Source organism: Idiotropiscis lumnitzeri, chromosome 8 (genome assembly GCF_059441095.1).
Source record: "Idiotropiscis lumnitzeri isolate Australia: NSW breed Sydney's pygmy pipehorse chromosome 8, RoL_Ilum_1.0, whole genome shotgun sequence".
Taxonomy (NCBI): domain Eukaryota; kingdom Metazoa; phylum Chordata; class Actinopteri; order Syngnathiformes; family Syngnathidae; genus Idiotropiscis; species Idiotropiscis lumnitzeri.
The window spans coordinates 8,172,054-8,193,085 of NC_142398.1; the positions used below are offsets into that span (position 1 = coordinate 8,172,054).

Below are 21,032 nucleotides of genomic sequence, written 5' to 3' on the forward strand. Positions count from 1 at the left end.
GGAAGTCGCTCCCAACAGCATCAAAAACACAAGCAGAATGACATTTTCTAGTCGGACAATTAATACGAAAAATTTGAAGACGAGCATCGATTAGACCAATGATGGGGGAAAAAACAAACAAACAAACAAAAAAAACCCCCTTCCTTACCTGAAACGTCCGGAGCCATTCCTGGAGCCCTGTAGGTGGCTGGATGGAGGTGATGCGTCGCCTCTGCTGGCCCTGGCCGTTGGCCGCCCGGATGTGGCCGAACGTGGTGGGCGTGGCTGGGCACGGCACGATTCCCGTTGGGCTGGAACAATAAAACCGTTAAATGGGAAACATTAAAGTGGAATTATGCAATATTCATGAGAGCAATTAATCCGAAAGGTCACAACCGTTATTTGCATGTAGAAGGCTAGCACCTTTCAACATTCAGGGCATTTTGCTTTTTATTTGGCATTTTTTGGCAGCACGCTGGTCTTAGTGTCAAAGGATTACGCAGAGGTTTTGTTTTTCCTTAACACTTTCTCCATAAGGCATCAAATGATTTATTTAGTGCCTTGTTTTTTTTTTTTTTTTTTTAACAATTATTCAAACAGTTTGACATGAGCAAGATTTCGGCCTACTTCACACAAGCTCAGTTGAGTGAGCAAAGGATTTAGCCTCCAATCCTCCGTAAATAAATTCAGGAAAAAAAAACCCTGATGACTAAATTACATCCTTTTCAACTGAGCATGCAGATCTCCTTATGAATGATGTTCAATTTGGGCTATTTTGAGTTGAGCCTTTAGGGCAAGGGACGCCATTTGAAACATCATCGGAACATTGGCCCGGCCGGACACGCATATTGGTGGGTCGTTTCCACTGCAACATGTCCTCAAGGAGCAGAAATTAAAGGGTACAATGAGATATAATGAACTTGGACTTCTTTCCAGTAATTTGAAGGCCTTTTTTTTAAAACCAGATTTTCAGGAGATATTACTCAAAAAGGGCCAAATTTCTTCCCAACAAAAAAATTAAATCAATTTCTCCGGAACCCACCATCTGGTTTTAAAAACTGTTGCTACGTTGTAGTCAGACTGAAGTGCCTGTTCCATCCATCTTGAGCATCTTGACATGCTGCCATCTTGTCATGTTGCTACTTAAAAAGATAATTAAGTGCAGCTAATTATTTTTGACAATAGAAGCTGATTTTTTTTTTTAAATCCCGAAACTGGCCATGTTTGACAGCTGTTTCCAAAGATGTTTTAATACAAAATTTTAAGCCTATATGACAAATAAATGAGATGTACATTTTCTATGCAGCTAAAAGAAAATGAGGACTTTCATTGGACAGCGAGAATATGGGATTTATTTCTTTATTTTTACCGTATCAACCAGCTGGCATGGGACGACCATGCGACTGTGTAAAGCCACCAAAATGAATTTCACAAAGAAATGTGAAGAAAACAAAACGTCTTTGCTTTGTCAGTATCTAATATTAAATATTTTGAGTTTTGGCCACTGAAATTGAGCAATCACCTTTGCCGTTTTCCCCCTCGCTGTGCACATTTGATCGCTGTCATTCACACACACGTGCATGCTATGTACTTGCGTGCATTTTGGCAACTGAGTATACAAGCTTCACTATTTCATCCTCGGTTGTTTCAAATCAGAGCCAACTCATGGTGGGAGTGACAGGGCCAGTCCTAAAAAAAAAAAGGTTTCACTTTGGACCCTTGTATTAATTATTTTACCACGGCCAATTTGAGCCAGGAATGCATCTTTTCTTAGTTTAGTATTTTTTTCATCATTAAGATGTACAGGTTTTAAAATGAATTACAACTTTTAAAATGTTTATCAGTGTAAAAGTACAAATTATTTAATTTACCCATGACATGAATGCAAAATCAACCCCATATATTTGTTTTTGATCATGTTTTGCACACCATGCTGTGAGAACACTGATGCAGAAGAAATCCCCTGTGTGCAGGAAAAAAAAAAGAGTGCAGCAGAGGGAGGGAAGCCCAGGGTCTATATTTCATTATTGATTCATATTTAATGGGCCAGGATGCCGATACACAGCTGGTTACACGGCCACATTTACACTCAAGTGCCTGTTGTGTGCGTCTGTGTATTTTTTAATGGGGCAACATGCGCATCAAGTATTCATGGGAAACATCAGAGATGGCTGGCGGGAAAGCGTCATTCCGTTTGAACATCTCTGCTTCGCTTCCCTTTCACGGCCTTTAATACGTTTTGCGGCTAAAACTAGCGCCTCTTAAATATTTCATTTCTTTTGATGCTGGAAAGCGTGAAAGGCATGTTACACTGTTGGGATAAAGTGGAGGAGGAAGCGCACCTTGGGTACTTGAGGACCTGGGCCCAGATAATGAGAAATGACATTTCCGTTCTTGGCTATTTGACGGCACTTATTCTAAACAAGATATTCGTCTAACCAACATCAAATTACTTTTTGGTCATTTGCGTTGGCTATTTTGTAAAACTTAGTCTACACAAGACCTGAGCCCAATTTGAGACATCCATTCTATCTATATCTATGTCTCATTTGCTTTTTTTGGCTAAACTTATTCCCCTAACCCGTTTTGAAAATTTTACATTAACTAAAAGTTCTTAAATGCAATTGTAGTTAAAGTTAAAAAAATATATAAAAAATATTCAAATGACTTATTTTCTTTCTTTAGCTTTTCCAGATGGTACCGTAGCACAACTAGCATGAAAAAGTAAAGTTAAAAGTAGTTGTCTTTTACTTTATTTTTTGTGTGTGTTGATGATGCAAGCTCACCTTGCGTACTCGGGACCTTTGCAGGGCTTTTTTCCTGAAGGGAAAGATCGGACCTCGGGGCCATGGTCCAACTTTCTCTTCATCTAAGGCGGAAAAAAAAGAGATACAGGTAGTGTTAGACACCCTAACATGAATTAAGCTTTTGTAGAGGAGATAACAGTCAAAACAATTCAATGTGAGACAATTTGATTGGAATACTTTTGCTTTCAATTCTATCAAAGCAAAGTTCTCAAGTCGGGTAGCAGGTTGTTTTTTGCCGAACGTGGTGCAGAATTGCTTCAGACGTTGTTCACATTGTGTCTGCAACTCGGCGTATTAAAATCTGCTAGCGTCACATTTCTGCTAATGGGGAGCCAAAGAACAGACGATCAATATATTAACCAATGTGTTGTATACACAGCTAATGAGATCCAATGTAATATCAGCATCAACAATTCTCCCATTCAGGCATTTATTTAAAAAAAAACTGTCCCTTAGAGCAGGCAAGCACAATGGAGTCATCTCCATGTTCTCCATGTGTTTGTGGGGTCGACCCCACCTGACGACTGGCAAGAGAAGCTGGCTGTACCTCAGAATGGTCGCCAGTCAATCACCGGGCACGTATAGACAAATTCACATACACACACTCTTCAATGAACCTAACATGTCTGAAATATAGAAGAAAATCCACCCAAGCATGAGAACATGGGGATTTAAACCCAGAACCACTGTACTGTGAGGCAGACACACTAACCGCGATAACAACATGCTGTCTCCAGTCGGTAATAATCCCATTCAGTTCAGAAAACAAAGACACTTGTGTTTCAAGTTGATCTGTTCCATTTCTGCCACACATGCAAGTGATCACCTTCTCAGCAACATTCCCTCAATTGCACATTTACCGGCTCGGGTCCAAATGATGTATACAAGGTGGATGGATGGCCTCGTTCCTCAATTAATTGAACTTGTTGCTTGTTTGACAAGGTGTGTGGCCCTCTCACTTGCACGTTGAAGGGCTGCACAAAATATATGAAAAATATTGATATGGCAATATTGGCTCCTGCAATATGTATATTGCAAAGACATGCAATAAGTGTTTTTATGGAATTGTATGATTTCTCTGAATTTGACCAGACAGATGCAAACTTAAACGCAATAGTTAAAAATCATACAGGGTAATTACAATTAATAAGCTAAAAATACACTGAGCTTGCTTACTTTGCCGGATGAAAAGAAAATCATAAGGTAAAAATCTAATTTCAAGTTAAATATCCCCATAATATTGATAGCTATATTCAACAACCATAATTGCATATTTTTCCAATATCGTGCAGCCCTATAAATTTGTGTGTGCCACTAAGATTCGGATTATGTTACATTTGCAAGACAAAATAATAGAGTGAACAAATTATTCCTACGCAAGCTGTGGGACAATCAAAGGTCAGGTATGATTGTGACGTCACAAATATAACAATCCCACATTATTTATTTTTATGAATAAAGGGTATATTTTTGAGAACTTTTTTTCCTGAAAAGTTATGATTTCATTGTAACACAACACCTGACATTTTTTTTTTAATTCCTATGGCATTTAGGCTTTCACATCATAGTTATGTTTACTTCGTGTTAGAATTATGAGGGGTTATGTTGATAAATCTCCTACCTCTAAGGGTCCCGGACAAAAACACTTTGAGAAACTATTATTTTGCATCTGCTTTGGATGCATACAAATAAAAGTCACAATACAAATTATAAGTGAAGCAAGCGAAAGCAATTTTTTGGCCCATATTGACATCAAGGGCGGTTAAAAACACTAAATTTGCCTGTGAAAAACAATCTGTGAGGTCTGCTGAAATTAAAACGGCATTGTCCCACGTTGCCCTTTCTGCTGTTAGCGTGACGACGCAAGAGAAAAGCTGCACATTTAATGCCATACTGACTGGATCTTCAGAAACTTGATAACATATCTCTCCTCCAGATTGGTCATTTATTTTGTCAGCCTCTATAATTTGGCCAGTTTTAGTGTTTTGTTTTTTTCCTAACAGCAACCCCCCAACAGCACTACCACCACAGTCCCAAGGGGGGAATTTGGGGTTTTAATTAGAACCCAAACGCTTCAAATACAGCCAAGAATGTTGGCCATCAGTGACTGCGCCCATTCTTTTCTGTATCGCAATCAGACTACAGAATCAATGCGCTAAAAGCGACTGATGGGAGGAGAAGCACGTGTACATGACTAGCACGCTAATGCGTCACCACCGCCGCCACCCAAACCCCCCCTCAAGACATTAAGACTGATCTAAAGCACAATTGATGATTTCCTCCTCCCGCTCGCATGCGAAACGGCACTTTGAGAGCGCCTCTAAAGCCGCACGTTATTCATTCAGAGTGACCTTTTGACAACAAACATGGCGACGGCGGAGGAAGGATTAAGAATGTTGAAAACTAAGGCAATGTAGCAAGTCGCGGTGGTCCGCGTGCTTAATTACCTTAAGGCGTGTCCATGGTGAGGTTTTTTTTTTATTGCTATTACAATGAGAGCCTTTGATGCCCACTTTTAGTGTTTTCCGTGATTTTAACATTACCCTCGTGGGTTTCTAGTCGTACTGCAATATTTGTGCCTTAACCACCCAGCGACCAGGAGATGTGACAGAAATACAGACGAAATTAAGGCCGACTGCGTACGTAAGTGTATCTATCTTACAGCATAAACTCTGACATTTTTCCCCTTTGCCTGTTTTCTCCCACCCAAGTCTAATGGGAAGGACCAAAACAACCAATCTGAGAACACCTAAAAAGAACTTTGTTCAGGTAACATTTGATCGTTGCTAGAACGTGATAACCCCATTTAGACTGGTGAACAAATCAATCAGTTAAAGGCTACAGCTGAGTGTAGATAGTAAAAATAGAGAGAACTATTGACTTTCCAAACTTTTGATTTAATACTGACCCTGCAGGTTTCTAGTAGTACAGGAAGGAGGAACCTTAGGTCTTAGTTTCCAGGAGATGTACACAAGAATGGCAAAGGTTATAAGCGTAACCGTTGCTAGCAAACATTTCCCACCTCTGTGTGCGTTTATTTGGAGTGATGTCAATATAGTAAATGAACAAAACTACAAAATCTGCCATAATTTGGTCTTTGGGAGAAACCAATCTGTTCTTTTTAGATTGGCTAAAATGTTTTAGTTTTTGTTGTTCATATAAAAAGTTGCTTTGTGGTTACCGTTTTTATCAGTTCACAGATGGCTGAAACAATGCAAATGAGTTTTTTCTTTACTGTTTTAAACACTTGCTGCTGAGACCAACTAATGTAAAAACAAGTAGCAGCTTCATTACATCATACGTTACAATTTGAAAACAAATGTTTCTAAAAATCGTACAATGAAAGCCTATTTGTATTCTTATTTATTTTTAAAGCTAACCGTTTTCCAACATGCTATAATCCGCTAAATTGTCCATTTTGACAAATTAATCAACAATAGAATCATTTTAGCTGCATCATTCACTACTCCGGACCACTAAACTACTTCCTGTTTACATTTTTCCGACCAATAACAAAAGACAAGAGCGCAGTCGTTCGGTTTGGTGTGACGCATTTTGTTTGGCAAAGGCAGGAAATGGACCAGGGAATATTTCTTGGGTGTGAAAGCAGTCAGAAACAATGTAAACGTAAGTGTGTGTGCGTACGAGTATGTAGGGTCGGATGTTACTTGTGTTGGTGAAGCGCTGGCCGCCATAAGACAACCACCAAGTGGTGATCTCATTGCAATGGCAGTTCAGTCGCGAAAGAGATTTAGGGTGTGTGTGTGTGTGTGTGTGTGTGTGTGTTAAACAAATAAAGATAAAAAGGGCTTGTGTGTGTCAGGGAACATCACAGAAAATTAAGGTGTGGAGAAGAAGGGGAGCAAGCATGTAACAAGCCTCTTCTTGTGTGTGTAAATGAGAGTGACAAAAGAATGTGCACTAATAAGCACTTCCGCTGGCCTTTTTTCCACTGGACCCGGCACGCCAGATGGACGCAAGGAAAACGTGACGGTATTTGGATGCGCTTGGACGGACGGGAAAAATAATGTGGTATTTCAAACACCCAACAGCTTCAGACGCTAACTTGTGTCTTTTTTTTTTAAACATTAAAAAAACTGTGGCTGTGGTACCTTGATTTACTTAAGGGCTTCCCAGTTTACATGTTTTGACTTTAGGAGTTAAAAAAAACTGTACTCCCCCCTCCCCCCCAACTATGATCCCTATTCTGCCTTCCTTGAGCAATGAAACATAAGGATGATTAAGTTGTGTATGTAACCGAACCACATAACTGTCCAACAAAAGTTTGCGAGCTTAATGCAAACACACTTCCCATTCCCAAAGGCTGATTTGAGATACAATAGATCTGAGTAACATGCGTTGTCTAGCACCCAAATAAACTTGAAAGTCAAGGTACCACTATAGAATAATCGTACAGCCAAAAAAGGTTTTAATTAAATCAAGATCGACGTGTGTATTTCACATGCACTGGCCCATGCGCTCCTTTCATATTCACTTTTCATGGCTTCCACCCAACAGATATCCTGGAGGATATGCCACCTCACACAAGCTGACACACTGACCCATTATCCCAGGTTTGAGCCTGGGGCAAATGTTTAACGTCACGTGAACGAAGAGCAGTACTGTCAGCAAGAGAGACTCCGACAGGCAACAGATCACATACACGCGAGACAACCACTGCTGCATAACGAGCCAATGTCATTCAGTTTCCACCCACTTCTATACCGGTCAACTATGACAAAATAAAAAAATGACCGGAATTGTTGTCACTGGTTGGGCTCATTCTGAGAGCTAAATGGTAATTAGAAAGATAACGTTTTCAGGCCGTTTCCACACATAAAGAACTCACCATTAATTACCATCACAAGGCGTGGGAACGCTCTCATTATAATTAATTCATTTTATAAATCAAATGAGTGTCAGCGGCGTGGCTCATTTGGGGCCCCAACGTCAAAATGGAGCTTACAAATACGATGTCCATTCAAGATATACCAATGTCACTGTGGTGTTTAATTGTAAAAAGTCATTGTAAAAAAAATAAAAAAAATAAAATAAAAAAAATAAGAATGATCTTCATGCCAGAAATTTCATCCTGTTTTGATGTGTATTCAATTAACCCATTCAAACATTTGCTATAAATATTTACAAATCTATACAAAAAATAGGGATTCAAGACTATTTTTTTCTGCTAATAACCTTCTTGGTGTGGGTCAAATTGACCTGCTTTAAAATTTCTCAAATCTAATTAAAAAAATAACACTTCTCTTGTAATTAGTTTTAAGAAAAACTTAACCTTGTTTCATTGCGGATGATTGCACATTTTAAAATGACAAAACTGAAGGGCAAAGCTAATTTTGCTTGCCTTATTTTAGTTTGTGCTTATTAATCAAACGTATATTTCATGAACAAAAATGACTCAATTTGAGATAGTGCATGCTTTTGAAAAAAATAAATAAATGAAACATCACAACATGCAACCACGGTCAGCAAGTCAACTCCAGAACGGGTCCACTTTAGGGCCTCCACCCACTAGTTCCAAAACCCTGAGTGTCGTTGCTTCAGGCATTAATACAGCACAGTGCGTCAAATCAATGAAGTCCTTGCGCATTTGTCATTTAAAAAAAAAGCCTCCACTTGATTGCCTACACCGCCATCCGTCCGCGGAATGAGATCAATGTGCGCATTTAGATCGGCGAGGACGCCAAATCGGCGTGGAGAATATACAAATTAAGGCAACAGCGAGGCCTCACTGGGCTGCTGGAGCTCTGCGCCACGCCGCTCTCCGTCCTCCGCAGTGAGCGAGCAAACCTGACCCACGAGTGGCGCGTCATAAAAAAAATCTCATAATAAATGAACAAAAACAAAAAAAAGCGAGGCGACGCAGTGACTCACTTTGTAGAAAATCATCTTCAAAGTGCCGTAGAACCCCATGGTGCTTTTTGGGGGAGCCGGCGGGCGCTTTCCTTCCTGCTCAGTGACGCTGGCTGGAGTGTAGCGGCGCTTCTGCGGGGGCGGTGGCGGGGCTGTGACGGCGTGAGGCCGGCGACCGACTCGCAGGTAGATCCGACGCCGCCTCAGCTGTGAACATGCTCGGGCACGTCACCCTTCCACTCGCGTTGCTTTCAGTACAATCCCCCCGAGCGATGGCATCAAATTCAACACGAGGGCAAAACTAGCGAAGATGAGCTCCACTCGGGCGCCGGGGGACAAAGTGAGACTCGCGTCCGTGTCAACGACGCGATGCGGCGGTCGACTGGAGACTCTGGCATCGCCGAGCAGGGAGTGATCACGGGAGGGGAGGAGGAGCGGACAGCAGCGATCAGGCAGCAGAAAGCGAGTGTTCGTCGTCGTCTTCCTCTGCGCACGCGGCAGAAAGACGACTCCTCCGCATGGATCGCATTAGAGCCTCCCCAGTGGAGGGGAATGGTGCAGTCCGGCGTTCAGCGCCCTCTCGCAGGATTTGCACGCATGCCAGATTGGAGCACGAACTCCGATTTTACTACCACTTGTTGCACAAGCAACTGATGCACGCACCACACCCTAAAATTGGCCCCCACCTTCCAAACATTACCGCGTTTTTACGGAGAAAATGGTGGTGAAAAGATAATTTAGGAAGACCACATAAAGCAGTGATGAGCAACTGGCAGCCTGCAGAGAGCCAGATTACATCAATAAAATTGTGCTTTTTCCGGTAAATTAGGAATATGTTCTGAAAATGTAAACACAAACCTATCCGCTAGTTTGCTTAGAGACGCTATTACCCATGAAATATTTCAACCCAAATTGCCACTACAACACTAATCTGAAAAGTACTGTACACAACCATTTTCTTTCTCCACAAAAAAACCCCATTGACATTTCGTTTGAAGTGCATGAGGAGCAAGAGAGCATTTGAAGAGAGGGGTCACTAATAATAATAATACTCATAATAATAATAATAATAATTTAAAAAAATAATGTTTTCTGTCCTTACTTAATATGGCATTTTGTCATACATCTGCTTAGGAAGTGCTAAAAAATGTAGACTGCACCCTTGTTTAAAGGGATACTTTACTTATTTAGCAATTTACAGCAGTAGAGTTTGGATCATATTAAATTAGTAAAGCACCTTTAAGAGTCCGATTCCCTGACAAAGGGTAGTATAAAGTACAAGTTGATAACATGTTAGGAATTGGAAATGGCATCTTTGTACATGTCATCAAGTCAATATGCAGCCATACAAGATTGGCACATGCCATTGTTGCATCATTTTTTTTTCATGGCCAAAGTTTAACTCATACACTGCCATTAACGGACATAGAACTCAAAGAGCTGGAGACCACGAGCACGTTAATTCACAGAAAAACCCAAATTGACTAATTAACGTTTGATTAGTTACCACACACAATGTGATCATTGTCATTTTGAACAAATCCTATTGGGGGTATTTTTTGGCAGCCAAGAATGCTTAAAATAAAATATATTATTAAATAAACTCCTATGAGAAGAATCAAACTGTATAGAATATCATGTCTATTTTCCTCAAAACCTTATTCAATAAATTAGAGCAATAAAAAAAAACTGGCATATGCCAGCTATGTCCACAAGGCTGCAAGAACAGCAAATCAGACAAGTTCATTTCAGATTTGACATCATGCTCTGTATTAAACATATAATACAATTGAAAGAGAGGAATAACAAAATGTGAAGAACTGTGGCATTATATTACACACAAGCAGCTCTGATACAACTCCAGGGGCTAAAATGTTCCCAAAGTCCTGCCCCCTTTGGTGTCTTTTTGTCCAAAAGAGACAGAAAAAAGGTGTAAAATCTGTACCTTCTACAGGCAGTCGTCATGAGTACTTGTACTTAAGTGCGTTGCAAAACCAATATTTGCTCAGGACTGCATATGTCAACATTTGAATAGCAGATGTCTGCGCACCAAGAAGAGTCAACAGTGTGCAAACTTCCGTAATGCATCGGATTACTCAATTAAACAGCACAGAAAACGAGCACAAGGAGCAGACGAGATGGCAAAAAGCATCCAACCGCTGTATCCTAATCTATCAGCACAGTTCGTGTTGTTGGTGCACCTGCTTGTTTGCACACAAATTCGAAAGGACCAATATTAGCCTTTCAGTGTGGCAGGTGACAGTCAACTGACACCGTGACCGCTTAATGCGCCAGATGGCTTCATAACTGATTACTAACAGGCACATATCAGGAAAAAAAGACATTTTGGTCACTAAGGGTGCATTCATGTACCGTAGCTATTTTTTTTTCCCTTCAGTTTTTGAAAATTTTTACATGCGGATGACAAAGATTGTCAAAATGTCTCCATTTTAACAGCAATATTATCTTAGGCTAAAAAAAACCTCACGTGTTTTGATCATATTGGATGAGGTGCACTTCTTAGATTAACAAACAATTGTGAAAAAAACACGAGGATGAAATTTGATTTAAAAAAAAGAGTCTAGAAAAACAAAGATATTGGAGTAATTATGTAACACAAACCAAGTCATTTTGCAAGGCAAAGTCAAGATAAGTCAAATTGTTTTGAGAAAAACTGTAATATTGCAAAAAATACAATTGACATTTTTTGTGACATTACAGGACTACATTTAAAAAAAACAAAAACAGAACCACAATATTATGACGTTATTCACTAAGTCCAGAGTTTAATTCTTGTAATATTCAAATATTTAGCCCAACAGAAATATCCAGAAAAAAGATCCTCATTAGACATCCTTCCCCAAAAATATCTGACTTCAGAAGCTGGAAAAATGTCAACTTTTTCATATTAGGGTACGTTTCAGATTGTTTTCCCTAAAAATTGTCTACTTTTCGTAAGGCAAAACTCAAATCCATCAAAGATCCAAACATCAAATGAAAATCAATACAATCAAAATAAAAAATTGCTTCATGTTTTCAACATTTGCTGCATTTATGCAACCCTATTCCTTTGTGTGATGCTGAAAGTTGTCAAAACATCATTTAAACAGCATTTGGTCCACCATCATTAATACTATAATTTTGTTATTGGATAAAAATATGTAATTTTTTGTAAAAAACAAACAGAAAAACTTCGATACGCCCTTAGTGAGAAATGTGGCTATTTCAAGGACATCAATATCGCCCAAAATAGTTCTGGGCTAGTTTTTCAATTAGTTTCATTATTCAGTTTCTATAGAATCCAACGTCTTTTCTACATATGCAAAAGTTTGGAAGCAAGTGATGCACCTCTGCTGAACAAGCTAAACGACATTTGTCCCTCGGCTCTACTTGATACGGAATGGCTGCATTTACACCAAATTGGAGCATCCAAATGACTGGCGATAATTGCTAACGCTAACCACTACCCGCCTATTTATTTTCTTCACAGTCCATTTCTGTCACATGGGAGATAGCAGCGGCTCTCGCCTTCGTTTCCATTTTGACTCGACCCCTTCAAACATCCTCGCTGCAGTCGCGTGGGTGGCTGCGCGAGATGTTAATTCAACTCCAGGCAGACGATGCTCCATTATCCTTCACCCGTTGCCATGATTCATCATTTCCTTATTCATCACCCCGCAAGCCCCCACCCCACCACACCCACATCTGGCATACTGGGAATGACGCTCATGCTTCAGCTTGTTTTGTTATGAGGGACCTCTTCAAAAAAGGACCCCCTCGAAAGAGGACAGTCGCACAATGACGCGCTCCCATTTAGTGACGCATCGCTACCCAAGAGGTATTCCGGCCTCAAGTTCACCGGATGGCATTAAACATTAGCCGGAGAAAGGCCCTTTCTTCTCGCTGGGTTGGAAGGGTTCCCACCGGCAGGATTTGGGACGGCAGCAGTTTCTGCTGTCCCTCACTTGACAGCTGTTTCGGAATATCATTCACTTCTTGCGTCACAAGGTGAAAGCGTATTCCATTTTTTTAAGCAGCACATAAACATCCTTCTTGATGTTGCAAAACTCTTTGCGTCAAACTTAAAGCACGTATCTAACAGCATATAACACTTCTACATCAGATTTTTTGTTATTCAGGGAAAATTGTTCAAAGGAGTTGATGGTGCTCATTTTCCCCCTTATTCAAAGCACGCAGCAAAATTGTATTTTTTTTTACCTGGGGTTCTCTGTTTTCGATGGATTCCCACAATCTATTGCTAAGCTACGCTACAGTAAATGTTTGTATGAAAAAGGAGGTCAAACAATAAAACCAAAAGCAGGAAGCAAAGCTATAAGAGTGTTCATCCACTCATTTTAAAGAAAGCCTTCCATTTTCTTCGGGATCAGGTCGCGGGGGAGCAGCTGAAGCCGGGAAGCCCACAATTCCCTCTACCCAGCCACTTTATCCAGATCTTCCAAGGGAATCCCAAAGCGTTCTCAGGCCAGCCGGGAGACGTAGTCTCTCCAGCGTGTCATGGGTTGTCCCCAGAGCCTTGTCCTCGTTGGGACGGGACCGAAACGCCTCGCGAGGGAGGCGAGTAGAAGGCATCCTAACCAGATGCCTGAGCCACTTCATCTGCCTCTGCTCAATGCAGATGATCAGTGGTCCTACTTTGAGCCTCTCCCCGGCTAACCGAGCTTCTCGCCCTCTCTCGAAGGGAGAGCCCAGACATCCTGTGGCGGAAACCCATTTCAGCCGATTGTATCCGGGTTCTTGGTCCCTTCGGTCACAACCCAAAGCTCGTGACCATTTCTACCCTCACAGATGGTCTTTATAGCAAGCACTAGGACAAAATAGCATGCCTCGCCAATGAAACAACAAGTGTGCGTTACGACTGACATTGCATAAATGTGTAAATGTAAAAAGGAAGTGATAGCAATTTATAAAGCAGATTTAGTGACAAATGTCATTTTTTTAAAAAAATGTTTCCCATATTAGAGTCAAGGCACACTTTAAAAATCTCACTGCATACCACAAAAGACAAATGTCACAATAAGTATCCATCCATTTTCTTCGCCGCTTCTTCTCACTAAGGGTTTGGGGGTGCTGGAGCCTATTCCAGCTGACTTTCGGGCAGTAGGCGGGGTACACCCTCGACTGGTTGCCAGCCAATCACAGGGCACACAGAGACAGTCAACCAAGTGTGCTCGCACTCATACCTGGCGACAATTTAGAGTGTTCAAGCAACCTATCATGCATGTCTTTGAAATGAGGGAGGAAACCAGAGTACCCGGAGAAAACCGATGAGATCATGCAAACTCCACACAGGAAGGCCGCAGGAAACAATCCCACGACCTCTGCACTGCGAGGCCATCGTGCCAACCAGTCGGCCACCACGCCGCCAATAATAATTATATATACTGAAATAATTCCGCTCTTTACATACCGTCTGATGGACTCATTCAGTTGTTTTATGTCTCCCTATGTCACAGGTTGAATTAAGATACATTATTTGTTTGAAATAATTTAAGCACAATTAAGGAAAATTGGATGACCTCTCAAAACACACGTGCTGCAGCATAGTGGTTGGGAATCACTGATTTAAAGCACCTATTCAGATAGTGCTACTTTTTCCCCATTCAAAGCATGCAGCAAAATTTCACACCTTTCACAGGAGATCCTCAGTTTAAGGCGGGGATGTGTTCCTACAGTAATTCATTTGTATTAAAGTCAGAATCCGCTGAAGTATATCGTAGTGAGGTCAAAATTACAGAAAATGTTTGCATTAAAAACATTTGACCATAAATAAAAAAACAAAACAAATGGAAAACCTTAAGTATAGCGCTTACTGTATTCTTGTTTTTCATAACCATATATTCTATATATTCTTACGTCATCACTGTAGCATCATATTCATCACTTTTCAGCAACACTTTTTTTTGCAAGGTAAGTGACCCGCATACTGGGCAAATATTTGAAGCGGGGTGTTGTTAGCTGTCGTCAGAGCAATTCAAGCGTGAACAGAAGGGCTTTGAAGGCGGTGGGTGTATCAGACACGACTTCTGTGTGAAAAGGCCACCTCGTCGCCCAACCTTTACACAGCGCATCGGAATGCCTGGCATGCAGGAGAGGCCGTGCCGTGGCCTTTCAAAGGGCCGGCCTCTCCTTTGTCGAACTCCTTCTGGCCCTTTTGTATAGCCTTAACCACCCCCACCATCCGAACCCCCCCGATACTGACCTACTGCTCATCAAAACCTAAATCGCACTGGTCACACCTACATAAACCCAGTAAAGCAAGTTGGTTTTGTTAGGGGAAAAGTAAGGTGATCCTTTTATGCAACAGAGGTTATGTTGGAACGCTCATTAACACTGCAGTGCAGCCGGATGGCTTCTGGGAAATTACAAATGCTAACGTTTTAGCTTTAACACACACAGCCTGCAGCTAATCCTTGGATATATTAGGTACTCCCAAAAGGATAGCGTTCATGTTTTAGGAATAAATCTTACTTTCTTAACCCTTGAGGCGTCCTCTAAATCTATTTTAAGGACATCAACATGAAAATGTACTCGCTCATTTGTCCCAAACGACAAAAAGGAATGTCACCTTCCCAAAGACCATTGTAACATCTGTTTAAATTACTCAATTGTGGATTTAAAAAAAAGCCTAAAATCCATCCAAAATGTGAACCACAACAAAACGAATTTATCTGAATCTTTGTTATTTACATTTGCCTGGAGCGCATTGGGGTCACAACTGGTACAATCCGAGTAGGATAAATTCAACTTTGCACATTGCTGGGAGGCAGCATAGGGACAATTTAGAGTGTGAAATGAATCTAACATGCATGCATGCATACATGCAAGAGAAAAGACTTGTGAAGTAGGACTTGAAAGAAACATTTATATTTTATCCAACATCAGAAGCAACACATATTTCCTTTGGAAGACACCCTTGCAGAAAACTCGAAAAATACGATCAACTTTGCGGAGATGATGTTGCACCATTTCAATAGAGCTTTTAGAAATCCACACTTGTTTTTCCCAAATGACAAAAAATGTCACCCGTGTGCGTAAAAACTACCCCCAAGCCACACAGACACACACCGTGTCTTTTTTTATTTTGTCTCTTAGACCACAGGTCTCAAACTTAAGGCCAAGGGTGTCAGTTGTGGCCTGTGACATCATTTTATGTGGCCCGCGTGTCCGTTGACTTTGTTTCTTGCAAATTGTCTTTACTTTCAATAACACTGACATAAGATACAGTAATAGCTCGTTTATTGCTGTTAATCGGAACCTACAAGCCTAAGTTAAAAAACTTCAAAGTAGGTTGACTTTTTATATTATTTTTAATTTTCATTTTAGAGGGGATTATTATTGCACCATTGGGAGACATTTTATTTGTTAATGTTTCACCAACCTTCGTGCAGTGCGAGTCGTGCATGTCAGGTGGCTTGTGTGCCCTGCGCTCACAGCTTCTAAACATAGCATAAAACTATCCGCTTTTCTGGCTCGACTCTGACTAACTGAACGGCACATTTGCACAACATTGTGAGTTTCCGACCAGAACATTGTTTAAAAGTGCCGTTCGTTAATTAACTTGATGAGACTGGCAAGATATAACAAGGGAGGACGCCCGGTCATCGTAGCCAATCATTTCACCGGATGAATCCACTCTTGGTCTCATTGGTCGACCTTGCGCCGGGAACCAATCATGCGCCTTGGTATGTACAAAGTGAACTCATTTATGCTTTCATAGAAATAAATCGTTAGTAACATTGCTCTCCATGATTTATTTCTTTACGTTTGAAGTGTAATTACTGTAACTATTTTGTTATTTTAATTTACTAAAATAACCTTGGTTGGAAAAGGCATTTTTTTCAGTTCCAGGGCTTTTACCTAAACTGCCCATTAGAGCTCATCCCAATCAGAAGCAGGTGTCCTGGACACATGAGCGATGCTAAATTATGATGCGCCTGCTCCGTTTCCAAAGGTTTCACAGGGTCAACCAGTTACAAATAATTGTCAAAAAGAAGCATTTAGAACTAATTTTCCTGGCTTTGTGTTTGTGAAATTAGTCAATGTAACTTGAATGAGGCAATGGGGCATTTAACAAGGTTTGTAAAAGATAAAGAGTGGTTATTTGTGGCCAAGTGTGACAGCACGGCGGCACAAATGGATCAGAGGGAAGCGGGCGTGCGGGCAACCCATGTTGATTTACAATCCAATTTCAGCCAGTGAAGGGTGTCTTTGATCTCGTTTAGATGTGTCCACCCAGCACGCTTGTAGAGCAAAGGTCCTTGTCTAAAGTGTTCCGTTTGAGATTAGCGCTATCTCTGATGGGCCACCAGCAGAGCGGCTGATAGCAAGCCCAGCCTGACTTGAGTGGAAATGACACAATTTGGCCACCAGAGACAGCACAAGTGAAAGGTAGTGGAGCAAGGTGAAGCACGGGAAAATGGCAATATCATTGTCAGAAATCTTCTTTTTGGGATGAAATAAAATGATGCAACTTGCCGCAAGTACCTCAAAGAAGATAAATGGAATGATGCAAGACCAACAAACACGTTTGGGAGAAGGCACTGAAATGATCAGATTATAGCAATGAGGATTGTGGCTGTCTGATGAGAAAGCTCGCAAAAGACAGAGAGCGTGACTCGCGCGTGCTCAAGCCACATATTTAGTCCGTAAACAAACAGCCTCAAGCTAGCAGACGTCACAGCTCGAGTCGTTTTGGAAAAACGTCAAACTTGTAACATAAATACTTCATCAGTGCAGCGGAAAATCAAACCAGCATAATTCAAACTGTTGCACTTTGTTTCCAAGCAAGACTGCAAACTATTTGCTGCACTTTAAAAAGATGACAAGGTATGGATGTTACACTTTCCTATCTCAAAAATATTGATAAATATTGAAAAATGGAAATACATTTTGACATAAACATTTAAATGTATGAATCATAACATATTTGTTTATCTAATTCTGTATTTATTTAGTAAAATAAATGTGGCACTCTTAGCCCTCTGTAAATTGAGTGTGAACCAAACCAAACCTTAAAATCCAAGGTTTGTATGTATTGTACTGAAAAATTATTTTGGGTAATAAGCGAAAGCTAACAAACTACAACTGAAAAAAAATGCTGAAATAACATAAAAATAAGAGTAATAGAAAAAAGCTAAGTAAAACTACATTTCTTTTTTAAAGTCAACTGTAACTATAATCATAGCTAAAAACGTCCTTTGTTTTTGTCTGTTAATTAATTTCATACATGAGCTTTTAGTAGTTGACTTTATTACACAATAATAATTCTTTCACTTGACAAATACTCCCTTAATTAAAAACTCACTTATACTAAAACGAAAAAAAGAAACTAAAACAAAAAATTCTAACAAGCCTGCTCTAAAAACTAAAACGGAATAAAAAAAGTAAAAACGAAATAAAAATGAACTATAAAGAAAAATCCCAAAACTATTAGTTTCAGACATATATTACTGACAATGAAATAAAATATTTTCTTAAATACCAATTTACAAAATACACTGTTGCCACTGAACCCCAAGGATGACAAGTTCATCAAGAAAGGAGGCAAAGACTATGACAGGACAGACATCTAAATGAATTAAGGCCAAGTGTTTATCTTGCGTTCGCGATAGCTGTGAGTAAGCTTACACTGCAAAAAAGATTAAAAAAAATAAAATAAAAAAAAAGAAACCGCTGGTTTCTCCATTCTGTTTGCAGTCTTTTATCCGCAATAGGGTTTGTGCGTGTGACGTGAACCGCGTTCCTACAGTCATGTACGCCTACATGCCAAGAGTACACATAAGGCAGCATCCTCCAACCTCATATAGAGAACAAATGTGAGGTCAAAACTATAGTGGGCCACTTTGCAGAGCTTGGAGGAGGTGCTGTTCATTCAATCGTTAGCTCGGTCATAACAAACAGTAGAAGAATGGACCGTTTAATAATGCACCAACAACTCCTAGGCATGGGCTTCGTATAGTTATCGTAAAAACAAAGCTAGTTCACACTTTTGAGAAGGGAAAAAAACTAAACAATGTAAATGTGCAGTTATCATCCCAGACCACCACGGCACTTAATCTCAGCGCACCGCAGTTTGGGAATCCCTGGGCTAAAGCAAGCTAAGCAAGATTTATGGAGCGTCTGCATCACTGAGGCAGCAGATGGCACGGAAAAAGGGAAACATGCCCTTCTATTTGAATGATGCAGTCACATAAGCATTCATAGTGTGCTTGGGGTTGGGCAGCCGACGGTCTCCAAACACATATAGGCAGCGATAAACTGCGTTTAGCTTTGAAGGACTCTTGGAAATGGCCAAAAACAACCGAAAATGGATGGCCGCTTCAAAACAAAATGGTAGACTTTCTTTTTGTCTTTTCAGGCATGGCTTTTTGACACTCAAGGCTTTTTCACTTTGCACTTTGTTTTCTTGATGTGCAGCGAAGGGCAGCATATTTGGAGGTGCTTGTGTAGCAGCCCACCAGGAAGTACAATGGTGGCTTTTCCTGCTGGTTGGTCTATTTGTGTTAGCACTCCGGAATCACTCTGCCAGCCGCTCGCTTACTGGTTGCACCGCTCCCGAATTGAACATTTTAAATTTTTTTCTTAATCTTGCTGCGGTTCTCGAGCCCGAGTAGCATAGACACAATGAATGTGTTCGTCAACGCTGCGTTGTGCGTTGCTAAATGGCCTTAAGCATTTCCAATCAAACCTACCATATTCCAGAATTAAGAGTCGCCCATCTATCTTGTAGATGTGGTTCAAAGTTCTTGGCTACAAGACAAAATCTCTAGGACAAGTTCCTCTTTGAAGGATCCTAGTAGATGGGCAAAAGTACCCACTAATTGTCACCCTGAACCAAATCGGTAAACTTTCTGCATCTTTTCAAGCATGGCTTCCTCAGACTTTTTGTGGGGCTACTCATGATATACCCAAGTATCTAATTTCATGTTGCTAAGGGAATTTGACCACCAGAATCTTTTAATCCTGTCTCTTTCCAAGCATGGCTTCTTGAGACATTTTTGTGGGACTACTCGTGATAGACATGTTAGTGAAGGGATGAATTTTCTACAAGTTCTGTGTAAATGTGCACTTTAAACCAAAATAGTCGACTACTTCAGAATTTTTTTTAAGGGATGGGTTCTTCATACTCTTTCATTTTATGTGGATAAGTGGGGCTGAATTATTCAAAAAGATCGAGGCGATGATGTGGAGACAAAACTGCCAATTAACACAAAAATGGGTGACTTCCTTAGTTTTTTATTGGCTGGATTCTTGGTATTTTTTGTTGCTCTCATCATAATAGACCTGCCAAATTCATGTTAAATCAAACCAACATGAGGGCCTGAATTTTGTGCTCCAACAAAATGAAAATTCTTATGAGATTTTGAGCCCTCAAAGAGGAAATGAATCGTTCCACTAGTCCTGCTTCAAATTTCTACCTTTTGTTTGGACATATGACATCTATGGAACCCCTCTGATAAGCACAAAGTCTATTATTCGCCAAGGCAGCTCCCATTCAATTCACAAAGGGAAGGTGTGGCTCATTACACCAATCCAAGTCACGACACTAAAAATGACAAAAGGCGAGCCGTAATAGCGACCATGCGTCTGGTGCTTGTAATCTGGGCTGCTCCATCTGCTGTGGTTGCGTCTCTAACCACATCCGGTTGGACAGCTGTATGGTAATGTGCACGAGAGGCGGCAGGATTGGCGGGCAGACTACACGAACAAGGGGCCTCCTTCACAGCAGGGCGACTTGGCAGATTACGCATTCAGGAAACAAATAAAAGGCAGCAGACAACGTAGATACGCAAAAGGTTGACAAAGACGCGGTTGCAAAGGCACAGAAATAATCAACTGATGAAAACAGAGATGAGAGTTTTTGGGTTTGGTTTCTGGGGAAATCCCAGCATTAATAGAAACTCTGTGTATGCTGCAATTTTTCTTTGGCTATTTGTGGCTACTTTGTGCGATATTTCCACCCAAAAACGTCACAACAGAAGTCATATCATGCCAGATGTCAGCACACCACAAGAAAAGTGTGGAGTGGGGGGCTTTTTTTTTTTTAGACATTTATTCCAAATGATGTGCAGTCATCGTGCATGATGTCACGACAAACCAGCATATCAAGCCGGATGTCAGCTCACCTCATGAGGACCCAGTTGCACTGCAGTCTCTTCTCTGGCGTATTTCCCTAACACCAAGTTTCTTTCTCTCTCTCTCTTTTTTTTTTTTTTTTTTAAACGTGACAACGACTGCGGCTGCACTGCTATTATTTCCCTCCGGCGGCACGAGAGCAGTCAGCCTGACTGATGTCAGACATTTGAAGGTGGAAGGCGATGTGGGCGGGAAACACTGAGCAGACTCAAATCAAAT

At 40.7% G+C, this 21,032-nt stretch overlaps 2 protein-coding genes across 3 annotated transcripts in view; one reads left to right on the forward strand and one right to left on the reverse strand.

The window, feature by feature from the left end:
- The window catches only part of fbxw7 (F-box and WD repeat domain containing 7), a 92,509-nt gene that overhangs the window by 22,195 nt on the left and 49,282 nt on the right, over positions 1–21,032 (reverse strand). The window contains exons 1-3 of one of the 2 annotated variants that reach the window (XM_088302714.1): positions 8,679–9,239; positions 2,766–2,848; positions 149–290 (exon numbers count right to left, since the gene is read on the reverse strand). In XM_088302714.1, the coding sequence (XP_088158840.1) occupies positions 149–290; positions 2,766–2,848; positions 8,679–8,717 (264 nt within the window). In that variant the 5' untranslated portion in view covers positions 8,718–9,239. Of the gene's footprint in view, positions 1–148; positions 291–2,765; positions 2,849–8,678; positions 9,240–21,032 lie in introns of those variants that run through there. The other variant, XM_088302713.1, reaches the window with a different exon arrangement.
- On the forward strand, positions 8,518–9,570 carry LOC148331930 (uncharacterized). Its single transcript, XM_088302715.1, has 2 exons — positions 8,518–8,843; positions 8,913–9,570. The coding sequence occupies exons 1-2, from the start codon at positions 8,637–8,639 to the stop codon at positions 9,309–9,311; spliced, it is 606 nt and encodes a 201-aa protein (XP_088158841.1). The 5' UTR covers positions 8,518–8,636; the 3' UTR covers positions 9,312–9,570.

Bases quoted from the DNA above. Each gene is read 5' to 3' on its own strand.
- LOC148331930 (XM_088302715.1), top strand. From the start codon at position 8,637: ATGAACAAAAACAAAAAAAAGCGAGGCGACGCAGTGACTCACTTTGTA. The intron at 8,844-8,912 runs GTAGATCCGACG...CGTTGCTTTCAG, and splicing joins GGCCGGCGACCGACTCGCAG to TACAATCCCCCCGAGCGATG.